Genomic DNA, 15,362 nt, shown 5'->3' with positions numbered 1-15,362 from the left:
TGTCTTGACTAAATGAATGTCAGTTGTTAAAAATGTTTCTTGTTTCCTTTGGATTTTATAGAGTCTGGCCATTCAACCTGCCCTTGTCTCAAGATGCCAAGATTTGTTCTCCGCAAGGAAGATATCAGAAGTTACACGATACAAAAAAAAGATTTCTGCTATATTGATGCTATTGTGTGAGTTCTCTTCTTTTTCGTAAAAATGTGTACACTGTGATAGACTTCGACACTATATTTCATGTTAAATCTGAGCTTACAGTATATGTCAGAATACTAGTTATTTTGGTCAGGCCTTAAGAAACATATTTTACCCATAGCTTTTTGATACCAAAACACATACTTTTATAGTGCTTATTTACTGTTTTAATTAAATAACATCTGTACATTTAGTTGATTTTAGTATGCTAAATTGTTACTTTTACAGATTTAAAACAGTCAGAGGTTTTACTTGCTCCGAACCACAAATGCCTTGGGTGAAAAAAGCCATACAATTTGTAGATGAGAAGGCGGCAATTAATATGACATCACGTTCCATGAACTGTGCATCAACTAACTGTTTGAAAACATATGTCTGTATATGGTTTAACATTAGTCATATGTCATGATATGGTATAATTGTTTTTTTCTTTTTTCCAGTTCAGCTTGTTTAGAGTACCCCCCATCCCCCCACCCCCATGTGTTTTACATACAAAGTCATGCTTATTAGAATTGAGCAATGTTTACATTTAAAATATGTAAAATATTGTAAAAATGTAAATTCAATTGCATGAGAACATAAAAAAATGAGAGAACCGAGTTTAAAAAAAACTCTCTGTGACATCTCTGTGAGTGCATATTATGCAAGTTTCTCACGCACTTCAGTCATTCAGTCAAGATATTGATCTGTCCACTGGTGTTGTATGTTGTGCTCATCCAGAGCTGCTCCATGACGACACAGCTATTTACAGATTGGCCAGCCTCACTGTAGAAAGGGTTAGTTGTTGTGGGAAGGAAGCGGGAACCGGCAAACATTCAAAAACTTTAATAATCATAAAATAAAACAAACACTGCTGCCACATATAAACAAAACATATCATCAAAAGTCCAGGCCTGGTCCTCTCTCGTCCTTCACTGTCGTTGTTCCTCCTTTTATGCTTCCGCTCCTTCGTGAGAAATACGAGACCGGTGCGCTGTGTAGGTGTCGCTCATCAGCAATTCACTCCACTGGCCTCACGCCGTTCTCTTACGGCCCTCTGCCTCCACCTGCTCGCCTCACTCGCCAATTACAACGATCATGTGTGTTTCATGTTTAATCTGACATCCCCATTTCAGCTAATGGTCACAAGTCTGTGTTTATATAACAGTAAAAACGCTTTTCATGTAATCTTAACCTTATATTGTGTCATTTTATGCTCCACTTTAACTTCTTCTCTGTCCTCTCTTTTCCAGGACAGCACGCACTACTCCCTCCAACCCCTTGTTATCTGAGGTTCTTCGTGAACAGAGTTCCGAACTCGGGGTAGCGGAGAGGAAATGGCACACATCAAGTATGTATCAATCTCTACTCTCTTCCTTTTCTGTTGATGTTCATGCCGCAAAATCTTCTTATTTCCACAACAAGATCAACAGCGCCTCTAACACACGATCACTTTTCAAGACATTCAACTCTCTCCTCTGTCCACCACCACCCACCTCCTCTTTAACGGCTGATGATTTTGCTATCTTCTTCACCAACAAAACAACAACTATCAGCAGTCAGTTCTAAGCTCCACACACACAGGAACCCAGACCAACCTCTCCCACAGCAAATAACCTTCTCGCCTCCTTCTCTCCACTGATACGTATTAATCTACGTCACATGTGGTTCTATCACACGTACATACTACATTTGAATAGACAGCATCTAAAATGTAAATCATACACGAACTTTAAAGGCATAAACATGTTTATGAATCTTTATCTAATCTATTAATTGGTTGGATCATTCCATGTATTTATGATCAAGTATCCATCACAGTTACAAAATATCCCTCATTGGCCTGTTTTAAAAGGGTTTGGACAAACAGAATTTGAACAAAATGTTAATAGTTTTTTGTTTGTTTTTTCATCTGAACGCTTTTCCAGGAAAAAGTCAGATTTTAAAGGAATTAATTTATTTGTAAATTAGCATTTAAATTAGTCAAATGTGTATTTTCAAGCATAATGTAATACATTTATTTCATAGACTAATGTCAGACCATTCAGAGAATGTGGTTTTTGTAAGCAGGAAGTAGATTACTATTCAACTGTCTCACACCTGCTCATTCAGTGGCGTATACAGTACATATCCACTGAGGAATTTCAAAGGGGAGTAAACATAAATTCCAAAGGTGGGGGAAACCCAAATCAAGGGCTTAAAAAGAGGATCACTCTTACAGAAGCTCTTCAGATCTTTTCTCTGTGTGGATTACCACTCTTTTTTCATATTAAACTATGTTATTCCCTTAACTAAGACGAGTTGATACATACCTCTCTTATCTCAGTGCGTGCACTTAATCGCTCTAGCGCGCGGTGACACTTTGAAAGCACTTAGCTTACCCCAGTATATTCAATGGTATCTAACAGCAATGAATTTAGAAGTGACCAAACACATCAACGTTTTCCCTATTTAAAAACAGTTACACGAGTAGTTAGACGACCAAGTATGGTGACACAAAATAAAACGTGGCGCTTTTCTAAGCGGGTTAAAAAGGATAACTATAATGTATGGTGTAATAGCACTTTTGGAAGTACTTCGACTCGGCGCAGTAAAAAGTCACGCCTGATCCTCTTCCTCTCACTTCTGTCAATAGTTAAGGGAATGACATAGTTTAATATGAAAAAACGGTGGAGTATCCCTTTAATACTTTATGAGATACTGGACTACTTCCAAAGTTCAAAGATGGTAATAAAAATATGGATTTTGGCCTTCGTTACACTCCTCATTTTTCAGGTGGAGACAGAGGCAGGTGAGTGATAGTTCTTTCAAGGAATATGCAACAGATCTTTTAAATTGAATGCGCTCTATTGAATGCGTTAATGATCCGCCAGCATGTTGTTATTTGACTCGTACAGTAAAAATGTGCGGATGAAATGTTGAGCAACTGCTTTAAAATATATCTATTTTTAATTACATAACCCATTGATTGCATGGACTAGTATCACTTTAAAAATGAAGATTATTTTTCATGATCAAGGGTACAATTGTAGTACAAAAACAAGATGGATCTCATTACTTTACTATCCTATAGCTGAATTTAAATTGAAACCCTTGTAGTAGCTGTCTTTTAAACTAATGCATGTTAAAGTCCTTAATGCTGCACTACAATACCGTTTACTATTGTTTTGTCATTTTGGACATTAGTGGAAAGTTTGACACAGCCTGTAGATGTGTAAAGACGTGAATAACTCTTTCCCCTCTGTACCACAGGTAGTTGCTGCCTCAGTTACACTAAAAGACCCAGACGCTGTGCAGTTCTGAAAGGCTATGATATCCAAGCTATAACTGGCGGCTGTGATCTTAAAGCTATTATGTAAGTATTTTTTATTTTGCATACATGTTTGATGCACTCTATGTAAGTTAGAAATTGTATAATAAATGAGTATATATCATTTTACACAAAAAGTGCACAAAGGCAAAATGTGTTATGTTATAGTTTTGATTATTTCACCAATTGTGACAAATAGTAATAATACAGAATAAGTCTGTGTATTGTTATGCGTGAATATATGGAAAAATAAGAAAAATTGAATGTGCATTCCTAAGCTTTGTTATATTGAGTTTAAATATAAAGCATTATCATTTGCTTTTATAACAGATTTTTTTTTCTGATTTAGCAAAAATTCTTTCTATGTATATTTTGCGGGTTGAATTTGCAATGCCATGAATAAACTGTGTAGTCCTTTATTTTATGGACATAATAAGGATAATATTGTCTCTGGTGCTTGAGTTCATGGCATGTTATGTCATTGCAGCTTCCACACCGAAAAAGGAAAATCAGTCTGCGCTGACCCTGCACAACATTGGACGCAAAACAGAGTCATGTGCCTAAAGTAAGAGAAAGTGACTTATCAATCACTAACATGAAAGAATGCAGTCTTATATTGTGTCCTTAAAAAAATAAATTGATGGAAAAAATGTTCTGTCCCCTATAGGATGAAAGCAGCAAGAGTGAAGGACACAGGCATTAGATATCCATTATAAGAACTTGTTACTTTTAAAGTTACAGTACTTATATATAATATCTTTATTGGCATTATTTAATTGCACTTTCTGTATTTCTGTATATAAACAGAGTATTTATAGAGGGCGGAATACAATCTACTATATAGCTAGTTTGCTATGTATTTTAGACCTTTTTGTGTTTTTTTGTGTGTTTTTAACTTACTTTTTTTACTGCTAAATGATTAAATGTAAATGTAAATGTATCCAAATAAAACTACTAAAAATAAAGACCCCACTTTATTGCTATTAAAATAGCCTATATTGTAGAGTGTTGAATTAAAATTTCTGTTGCTACATGACAACGTCTGAAACGTGCCTTCAAGTGGCTTTGACTTGGATGTCTTAAATACAGTTACAAACGTGTCTCTCATTGTTGGCGTTTCTTCTAGCTCTGGTCTGTAGTGATTACGAAGTGCAAGAAGAGATTTTATTTTATCGCTTTAGATAAGTTCAGTTACTGTATTAGACCAAACAAGTCTAATTCTATGAGCAGATTGAGATTTATTGTGCTTTGTCTTATTTGGCATGAGATTTAGTCAGGCAGTGAGAGAGCATGCCAGAAAAGTGTTGCAGGGTTGCGGCTAGAAGGGATACAGCTATGGCCAGATTGTCCTAGCAGGGCTTACTGGACATGCGCACATCAATATTGCATAATTTTTGTCATGGTGAACAACAATTAATTACTGTATTTGCTTTATTGTAAGGGTAGGTTTAGGGTTGGGGTATAGGTGTAGATGTTAATAAAACACAATCTGATAAGTAGCAAATTTAATTTATTGTTATTTTATGGTGAGAAGTTGCGTCACTTCCGGCCATAGCTGTATCCCTTCTAGCCAAAATCGTGTGTGTTCTTTACAGATGCAATTCTTCACATAAAATGTCAAAAATTTACAATAGGTTGCAAACTCACAATAGGAAGGTACTACAAACACTCAAAGTGAGTTTTGAGCAAAAGCATCGTAATAATCTCATATGCTTGCTGGCATTCAGAAAATCCAGACGTGGATTAAGGTGCCTGATTCTGAACCAGGGTGATGGATGGATGATATGTGATGTAGGCTATCCCTGATGTGGAGTCAAATCCATGCCACAAAATTTTAAAAATAATAATAATATGTTACATTTATATAGCGCCTTTCTGAGTACTCAAAGCGCTTTACATGGAAAGGGGAATCTCCTCAACCACCACCAATGTGCAGCATCCACCTGGATGATGCGACGGCAGCCATATTGCGCCAGAACGCCCACCACACACTAGCTTATCGGTGGAGAGGAGACAGTGATGAAGCCAATCAGTATATGGGGATGATTAGGAGGCCATGATTGACAGAGGCCAAATTTGGCCAGGATGCCGGGGTTACACCCCTACTCTTTTTTGAAGGAAATCCTGGGATTTTTAATGACCACAGAGAGTCAGGACCTCGGTTTAAAGGGATAGTTCACTTTGAAATTAATTTTTGATATGTTTTAGCTTACCTCAAGGGCATCCAAGATGTAGGTGTCTTTGTTTCCGCAGTAGTTTCAATTTTGATATTTTTAAGTCAAACCGTTCTTGTCTGTCAGTCATATAATGCATGTCGATGGTCACTGTCTCAAAACACAAGCACATAGTCCAAATTAAAACAATTCCCCATCGTCCAAATTAAACAATTCCCCATCATAAGTACACATTGATGGCCTAAGACACGAAACGAGCGGTTTGTGTGAGAAAACGAACAGTATTTATATCGTTGTTATCTCTTGAACACAGCACACGTCCAAATGATCTGACGGCGCGGGCGGGTATAGATATATACATAGATGTCGCCTTGGCTACTGCAGTTTATTGGAACGAAACCGTAGCCAAGCGACATCTAGTGTATATATCTATACCCGCCCGCTGGCGGGTATAGATGTATACACTAGATGTCGCCTTCGCTACTGCAGTTCATTGGAACGAAACCGTAGCCAAGGCGACATCCAAGGCCGGACTTACCATTGGGCTTGACTGGGCTCAAGCCCATGGGCCCCGCCCAATAGGGGGCCCCGCCCGTTTACGTTTGATTTTTTTCAATAATATGTCAGTCATTTAATTTTTCATTTTAAAGTTTGTTGATTGGTCTAGCATTGTTACCTGGCCCTGCCCTGCAATGAAAAATAAATTTAATTAGCTAAATTAAATGTCAGTCATCTTGAGGTTTGCTGATTGGTTATTAGCAGTTACGTAGTGCCTCGTTTACTGTCTGCATTAGACAGTAGCCGCGTTTCCATTACCCTTCAAATTGCGCAAATTGAAACTGCGAATTGAAAATAAGCACAATGGAAACACGTCAATTTCGCAAAAACCCCCGTTTATCGCAAAAAAATGTTTTACGCTCGCATGAGGTGGTTTTTCAGGTAATTCGAAAAAGGAATATTTCGCAAAACTGCAATGGAAACAGTTTTTGCGCATTTACAGTCACCTGAGTTAGAAGACACGGTGTGTTTGAGGTCCATGTATAGCTACGCAAATAATAATAGTTTTATATTATTTAATTATAACATTTAATAGGCTATATTTAGAAGACGCTTTTATGCAAAAAAGGAACAAAGCTGAATGTGGAGCGCGCACTGCATGGCACGGAGGCGCGAGCGCGAACACTTGCATTTTCCTGTCAACAGTGGAAACAACTTAAAATACTCTATCATTTCTGGTCATACAGAAAATAATAATACATTATTCCCAACTACTTTTATTTGTGTAAACTCACAATAACAAGAAAACGTTGTGCTTTTGTAAAATAAAAAAACAATCAGACGCACTTTCATGATCTCCGTAAACTGGAGCGCGAGAACTGAAACAAAATATAGCCTTTGTAGGCTAAAGCTTGAAATGTCCACTTTAAAACGAACAAATTCGAATCGAAAGCTAATACCTTCTGATTAATCCGTATGAAATATGCATTTCTCTCTAAAAGCGCATCTGCTTAACAGCGGAGATGGAGATGTGATTTAGCCAAAGCAGTTTATTAATAATATTAATGGCTCTTCTCATTCAGCACTGCGGGAAAAACATCACTTCCAGGTTCTAATTTGGCCTTTGAAAACCAGTAAAATCGACATGTTTTCCATATTAATTTTTAAATATTTTAAATGTTTAATAAAGGTAAGGGGCAAAAAGGGCAAAGGGGCAAAAAGTCATAAACAAAAATCAGAAAATTCGTCGATATTTACTTTTTTGCGCAGCAGTTGGTGTAGCCAGTTCAAATTAAAATGTTGGTGTTCAACTTTGCGTTTTAAAAAGACAACAACCGTTCATTTTTCGTTTTTCAATTACGGGTTAAAAAAGGAAAAACGAATGGACACAAAACCCTGATTAAGTAGCCTACATGGATCGTTTGGACAGAATACGAGACAGAGTTCTTTATTAAATTCATTAAAGAAACAATAATTAGCCTATAGGAATACTGGATTCTAAATCTCAAAGAAATGCCACAATCAAAACACACACTTTTTTAATCATTATTTATTTATTGGAAAAAAAAAATTCAAGCTTCAAACAGTGGTCATATAAATAAATTATTACGTTTTTTTTAACATGTAACACTGTCTATGGTACCAGTCACCTTTTGAAAGTAGCTTTGCACTTCAAATAACGATTGGATCGATTATATTGTTACGCCACCAGATGGCGACAAATGACTTTTAAAAAACATTTGTCATTGAATCGTTCATTCAGGAGATTCGTTCAAAAATGCTGATTCATCTATGAAACAAGTGTATTTGATTGAGGAATTGAATCATTCATTCAAACCCAAGTTTTTTTTTTTTTGTTTTTTTTTATAATTCAGATTAATTAAACATTTTTAATAGACTTCAGCAATTAACATAAATTGTTATTTTGTTTAGTTGTTTGTTCAGAATCGTGATCTCTATTTTTATTCTCAGTTTATCCAGAATTGTGTAGCTCTAATACATAGCTTGTGTATGTATCATTTTGTTCTATTTAAAGTAATGTATAGAAGGTAGGGCCCGAAAGTGACTCAAGCCCAGGGGCCCCCTACACCCTAAGTCCTGCCCTGGCGACATCTATGTATATATCTATACCCGCCCGCGCCGTCAGATCATTTGGACGTGTGCTGTGTTCAAGAGATAACAACGATATAAATACTGTTCGTTTTCTCACACAAACCGTTCGTTTCGTGTCTTAGGCCATCAATGTGTACTTACGATGGGGAATTGTTTAATTTGGACGATGGGGAATTGTTTTAATTTGGACTATGTGCTTGTGTTTTGAGACAGTGACCATCGACATGCATTATATGACTGACAGACAAGAACGGTTTGACCTAAAAATATCAAAATTGAAACTACTGCGGAAACAAAGACACCTACATCTTGGATGCCCTTGAGGTAAGCTAAAACATATCAAAAATTAATTTCAAAGTGAACTATCCCTTTAACGTCTCATCCGAAGGACGATTTTTACAAAAGAAAAAAAGTATTGAGCAAAAAAAACAAACAAATAAATAAAGTTTGTTAACACTTTACTTAAAGCCTTTTATGTATAGCTCATTATAAAAGTATTTTGAATGCAGTAATTATGCCTTGTAATGCACCTTATTACACGGCTCTGTGGAATACTTGATTCTGATAGGTCAATAGTGCCATCCAGCATTATGTTATTCCCAGATAACAACTGCTCAAAACAGATAACACAGGCTCATCCGGGTTACTGAATTCAGCAGCGCTAGGAACGTTTTTTTCATCATGAAAATTTTGCTTTTGGTGAGCTAATACAGTATTAAAACTCTTTTTTGTGTGTGTGTGCTTACAGTTATTTAATTATGCCAGTCCATATGTGTAGCCACCACACGTGACCTCCCTTTTGGCAGCGTGTGGTCTCCGTAGCGTCCCTCCCCATTGGATCCCTCTTGCCAGCATCTGAGTCTCCAACACTTGTAACACAGTTCAATGGCTACCCCATAGGGACTAGGCAATATTTTAAAAATAACTTTATTTGTTTTTTTTTATATGGCCTTTTTGGTGGAGTAGCCCTTTTTTTCCCGTATCCTTTTCAAGACAGGATATTTTTATGTGAAGCATTGCATCTGTAAATAAAGCAAGTCTAAAGTTGTATGCATTCTCACTTGTCATAAAACTGAGCAATTCTTTTTGGCATGTAGGCATATTCTTGCAATGGAACTCCATTCATACAGTAGGCCTGCATGCACCCACTCTGTGGCGAGCTATGTGGGTGCAGGCCCAAACCGAGATATCATCACTAGTGTCTTTTTCCACTCATTCGCCTCTTACACATTCTCTCTCACTCATGCACTTTCCCCATTGTAGGGGGTTGAGGTTTGTGTGTGTGTGCGCGCAAAAGAGCAGAGGAAGTGAAAGTGTGAAATAAAAAGGTTGTGTAAAGAGTAGTTTCAGTCAGTGTCTGTCTGCACAGCTATGATGAGGTCGCTTGTCTATCTTCCTTTCTGCCTGGTGCTGTTTCTGTTCTGTCGTACTGCAGGTGAGTTTGAACTTTTTCTATTTTGCTACCCAGTCATGAAGGTGGGAAAAGTCACTGTATTTTCAATGTGAACACTTAAACAAATCTGTGGGAAACTTTTCATGAAGTTTTGAGACCGTTTAATGTTTACTTTTTTTTTTGCAGAAACTTGCTGTTTGAAGACTAACATCAAGAGAATACATAAAAACAGAGTGGTGGATTATAGAGTCCAGAAAGCAGGAGTTTGCCATATCGATGCCACTGTGTAAGTGAACAGATTTTCTCTCTACATGACCTTAAGTTGAACCAGTTAAAAACAAAGTTAACATCTTCTGGATCTTACAGTGCTTTAAAACGTAATCTAGCACTCAAGTCATGTTGAATTAAACATTTCAACCCCCCCTTTGTTATCTCTCTAGCTTGTGGACTAAAAGAGGCAAAGCATTGTGTTATGAACCAGACTCGGAGTGGATCAAAGATATTATGAAAATGGTGGACCAGAAAAAAAAGTCAAAACAAAACTCTGATCCAAAAGCCTCACCAAGCCAAAATAGAAAAAGAAAAAGTGGAAAGGGACAGAAGAAACAGAAGAAAAAAGTATAGTTTTTTTTTTAAATGTTGCTTTTATGTTCAATGTGTGCCAACTGATATAAACCTAAATTTATGATATAAATAAGTCAAATATATGTTTTATGCAGAATGCTGACACTCTTTTGAGAAGATTATTTTATTTTTTATCATGAATGTATTTTTTTTGTATTAAAAATTTTTATAGTAAAAAAAAAAAACATACAATGTCATAAAATGGATATATTGAGCATATGAATGTATTATTATTTTGGAATTATTATTGAATAAATTTTAAACAATTATAAAACTGGGAATTTGATTTCTGTATTGCACACTATTTATAGTAAGAAAGGGCAAAAAAAAAGTAAACTATAACTAACTAAATAAAAAATATACACTTTCATGTATATTTATGATATTATGATATTTCAAATAACATATGTAATATAATAATCAAAGAATGAATGCTTTGATCACAAAGCCACACTGTTTCAGGTCTGTTTCAAGAACAGCTGACACTCTTTTTCAACAAGCAGGAATCGAATCTTCTGAAGAGAGATTCAAAAGAAGAAGCAGAAAGAAGTATCGGCGTCTTAACACACTAATACACAGAACACAGTGTGCATTCAGGCATTTAGTTAATTGTTAGGTTCATTATAAATCCTGGATTTTGGAATGACCTTTATGTTGTTTTAACATCGAACACTAGGTGGGGTTAAATGACAGGAGATGCAACAAATATCCCCCATAGCAGGAATCTTTTACATTTGATATAAAACCATTCTCATCTGCTGGTAGCAAGTCAAAGTAATGTCATTTGTCACTTACAGCTCACAAATGACAATAGTTTTTGTATGCCTGATATGAAGTTGTTTCACTTCTCCTGTAAGAAATGCCTTTTTATAAAATCAAAGAAAATAAAACTTAATTGATACAATGACACAGCTCATATTCATCTTATACAGTTTTAAGTGCTAAAAATAAATGCTTTATGTAACATCCTCTTCGAAGAAGATGTCTTTCTGGACAGGAACTTGAAGCAGCTCATGGTTTCTGCTTTTGGTTTGTGGTGAGTTTCTTTATGACAGTGAGCACTTCTCAGTTTTACATTCAACTCTATACCACTTTTTCTTATCTTCTATTTTTCTCTCCATCTCTCCGTCTTTATATGTCCTTTAGCTGTGTGAAATTGTGGGATTGTTATGAAAGTAGTGTGTGAAGGATGTGAGCGAATGTAAGAGGAAGACAGGGTGAAATTAGACACCTGCTGCTTCGCTGTGCTCTCATCAGAGTGTGTGTAATGCGGTGGAAAACACACCTGCTCCCTGACACATGGACAAAAAGGCCGCCACACTCGCAAGATTGGTCATAGACACTTTACCACAGGAAAAAAAAAATGCACACATGGTCAAAAGATTTATTTCCAACACCGGAAGGTAAGACGTAACAGAAAGTCTTGTGATGAGACAATGCTCAAATGAAATGAAGAGATTAATGCATGGCCAACTATGATTGCAAAACTTACCAAGAGTACCTGTAAGAATATGGTAATCTTACAGTACCATGATATTCACCACATGCCATCCTTTCCAGTTTATATACTGGCACTTTTTTAGGGACACCTTGCTAGTACCAGGTTGGACCCCCTTTCGACTTCAGAACTGCTTTAATTCTTCATAGCATAGATTCAACAAGGTGCTGGAACCATTCCTCAGAGGTTTTGGTCCATAATGTCATGATAGGATCACGCATTTGCTGCAGATTTCTTCGGCTGCACATGATGCGAATCCTCCATTCCACCACATCCCAAAGATGCTCTACTGGATTGAGATCTGGTGACTGTGGGGGCCATTTGAGTATAGTCAACTCATTTTCATGTTCAAGAAACCACGTTGACACGATTTGTGACATGGAATGTTATGCTGCTGGAAGTAGCCATCAGAAGAAGGTAAACTGTGGTCATAAAGGGATGCATGGTCAGCAACAATACTCAGGTAGACTGTGGCCCAAAGTGTGCCAAGAAAATACCCTCCACACCATTAAACCACCACCAGCCTGAACCATTGGTGGTAGGATGGATCCTTTCATGTTGTTTAAACCAAATTCTGACCCTACCATCTGAATGTTGCGGCAGACATTGAGACTCATCAGACCAGGCAACGTTTTCTCAATCTTCTATTGTTCAATTTTGGTGTGAATTGTGGCCTCAGTTTCCTGTTCTTATCTGACAGGAGTGGCACCGGTGTGTCTTCTGCTGTGTGTAGCCTGTCTGCTTCAAGGTTGGACATGTTGTACTTTCAGAGATGATTTACTTGGAAAAACTAAATTGTGATGATATTTTATATCATATTATTAAAATCCATTGTAATAATAATTTAAATATTATACAATATCACATTACATTTATTATATATTTATTATATATATTTTTTTTCATGTTTACATTTCAAAATAGTACGCTTTTAAAAAAATTTTTTTTTTTTTTTTTTGCAGTGCATTACACCAGACGGACACAGGCTGACCTTATCCCTTCTGACATCTCGGGCTCTGGAGAGACAGTATTATCATTGCTGGTTATGAATATCGACTATGTACTGTAGATCGATACAGAGACCTTTCACATAGACCACAGTTATAATACAGCACAGATGAGGCCGCTCCATCATTTTCTCTCAGGTCACTCAGGTGGAACTCGGAGACTTAGAGGCGTCTGCGCTCTGTTCATCCATGTCTCACAAACGTCCCGGAGCGAACATTGGCCTTCATCAAACATCTTTAATAAAACACTTTACATCCCATGTCTAATTTCAGGATCTGATCCAAAACGGCAGCATAGCTTCAGTCTTATTGACTAAAAGGCATCTTTAGACAACGTTTTGGTGTGATTACCGTACAAACGACTCCTAAATGTAATGTACCTTCAGGGTTAGATTCACATCCTGGTGTCTTTTAGCTCCTTTCTTTCTTTCTTTCTTTCTTTCTTTCTTTCTTTCTTTTTCTTGAGTTCTTTTCGCAAGACTGCTGTTTAGAGGCTGCACCGAAGAGATAGGAGACTGGAGTTTGCTTAAGGGATTTTCGGTATTTTAAATAGAAAGGTTAACTAGGGTCATGGCAGACCAGTGACATTTTGGGGCAGAAAGCCCAGCTGTGTGCTTCTGATTAGGAAACAGTCTATATGTTGAGGATTTGCGCTTCTGTCAAGGGACTCCGTGTGTTTAGGAAGAGATGGTGTTAATAAAGTCAACATACGGCCAAAAACACTGTCGTCCCAAGAGGAAAGAGAAGTCAAATAATGTGTGTTAAAGATAAGAGTTAATTTAGCTAGATACAATAAAAGCTGTGTGGATGCAAAAGAAATATCTGCTATGCAAAGCAATTTATCTAATCCTATTGCCACAGCAATAAAAATGTGATGTTCACAATCCAGGCGTATGCATTCTTAAAAATATCCCTCGTTCTCTTGAGTATTTTGAATCACTGTAGTCCAGAAGCCTGAAGTTGCATAACTCTAAAGGAAAACCCTGCATCTTGACCTACTTAAAGAGACGGTAAGAATCGGCTATAGCCAGTTTAATGTCGCCCCGCTCTGCAGTTGAATGCATGCGGGAAGCCTTATCACTAAATATTGATTAAATTAGGCAGAGCAGCTGTTTGATAATGAGATCTCAAATAATTACAAAGACTAATCCGCACCGAAGCATTACGGATTGATCCGTTTCTGTGCCTTGAAATGGAGAGAAGCGGGATTCTTTGTCGGTGCCTCTTTGACAGGGACGATGGAGGCAGAAACCCAACAAACCCGAGTGATGTGCAACATCACAGAGCTGGCGCTGAAAAAAACCTTCTCTCTTGGTTATTATGTAACCATGCCAAAGGGATGGGAGTCTTTTTCTCTCCTCTGTGATCTAAAAGAGACATCCAGTGCCCTCTAAAGTGTTGCAGAAGAAGACATATTCCGAGACAAAATAAACAACTCTGACAATGTTTTGTTCTTCCAGGGATGTGTTGTGTAAGTGTCTGAGGAAGCACAGAGAAAAAGTGATGGAAAAAAGTTAAGAGGTTTATATATATATATTATATTATATACACAATAATGAGCCAAAAAACTATGATCAGCGGATATCACTGATCATCTCATAACAAGGCCACATATTAAGGTCTGGGTAGATTAGATGGTAAGCATACAATCAGTGTTGGATGCAGGATAAAGATCTGCAACTTTGACAACAGCCAAATTGTTATGGCAAGGCGACTGGGTCAGAGTCTCTCTGAAACAGCAAGGCCTGTGGGTTGCTCCTGGTCAGCATGGTGTGAATTTACCAACAGTTATCCGAGGAGGGACAAACCACAAACAGGCGACAGGGTATTTAGCTCCCAAGGCTTATTCATGGACGAGGGCAACGAAGGCTATCCGGTCTGTTGTCCAGAATGTGTCAAAACCACAGACCAATCAGAGTGCCTATGATGACCTGTCCACCGTCGAATGCGGCAAAAATGGGCACATTAGTGTTGGAACTGGACCTTGAAGCAGTGGAAGAAGGTTGCATGGTCCTTTGAGTCCGTTTTCTTTTACATCACATGGACGTATGTGTGCGCCGTTTAGTGATGGCACCAAGAATCACTGTGGGACAATGACAAGTCGGTGGAGGGAGTGTGACGCTCCGGGCAATGTTCTGCTGGGAAACCCTGGGTCCGGCCATTCAAGTGGATGTAAATTTGACACGTGCCACTTCATGACATTGGTGTTCACTGGTGGAAGTGTCCTCTTTCAGCAGGATATTGCACCCTGCCACACATTGTTCAGGAATGATTTGAGAAACATGATGAAGAGTTCAAGGTGTTCCCCTGGCCTCCAAATTCCCCAGATCGCAAACCAATTGAGCATCTTTAGGATGTGCTGGACCAACAAGTAAGATCAACAGCGGCTCCACCTCGCAACCTACAAGGACCAACATAAATATAAACAATATGTATTTAAATATATATATACACTGTCAGAAATAGGGGTACAGTAGGAGTCCATTTCTGTCCCCCAAGGAACAATCTACACTAACGTACCCCATAGGGCTTATTATTGGACCTCAAGGTACATATATGTACCTTTTTGAGA

General features: G+C 37.6%; 1 protein-coding gene across 1 annotated transcript; it reads left to right on the top strand.

Annotated features, from left to right (window-relative positions):
- Positions 1-2,898: 2,898 nt before the first annotated feature.
- LOC311284030 (C-C motif chemokine 20-like) lies at positions 2,899-4,200 on the top strand (the record flags this gene model as incomplete). Its single annotated transcript, XM_084398851.1, has 4 exons — positions 2,899-2,965; positions 3,427-3,529; positions 3,972-4,049; positions 4,152-4,200. The coding sequence occupies 4 exons, from the start codon at positions 2,899-2,901 to the stop codon at positions 4,198-4,200; spliced, it is 297 nt and encodes a 98-aa protein (XP_084254977.1).
- Between the last annotated feature and the right edge of the window lie 11,162 nt (positions 4,201-15,362).

This window comes from Rutilus rutilus (assembly GCF_951802725.1).
Source record: "Rutilus rutilus genome assembly, chromosome: 24".
Lineage (NCBI taxonomy): Eukaryota > Metazoa > Chordata > Actinopteri > Cypriniformes > Leuciscidae > Rutilus > Rutilus rutilus.
Note: the sequence above shows the minus strand (reverse complement) of the source record. Positions and strands in the feature narration are given on the sequence as shown.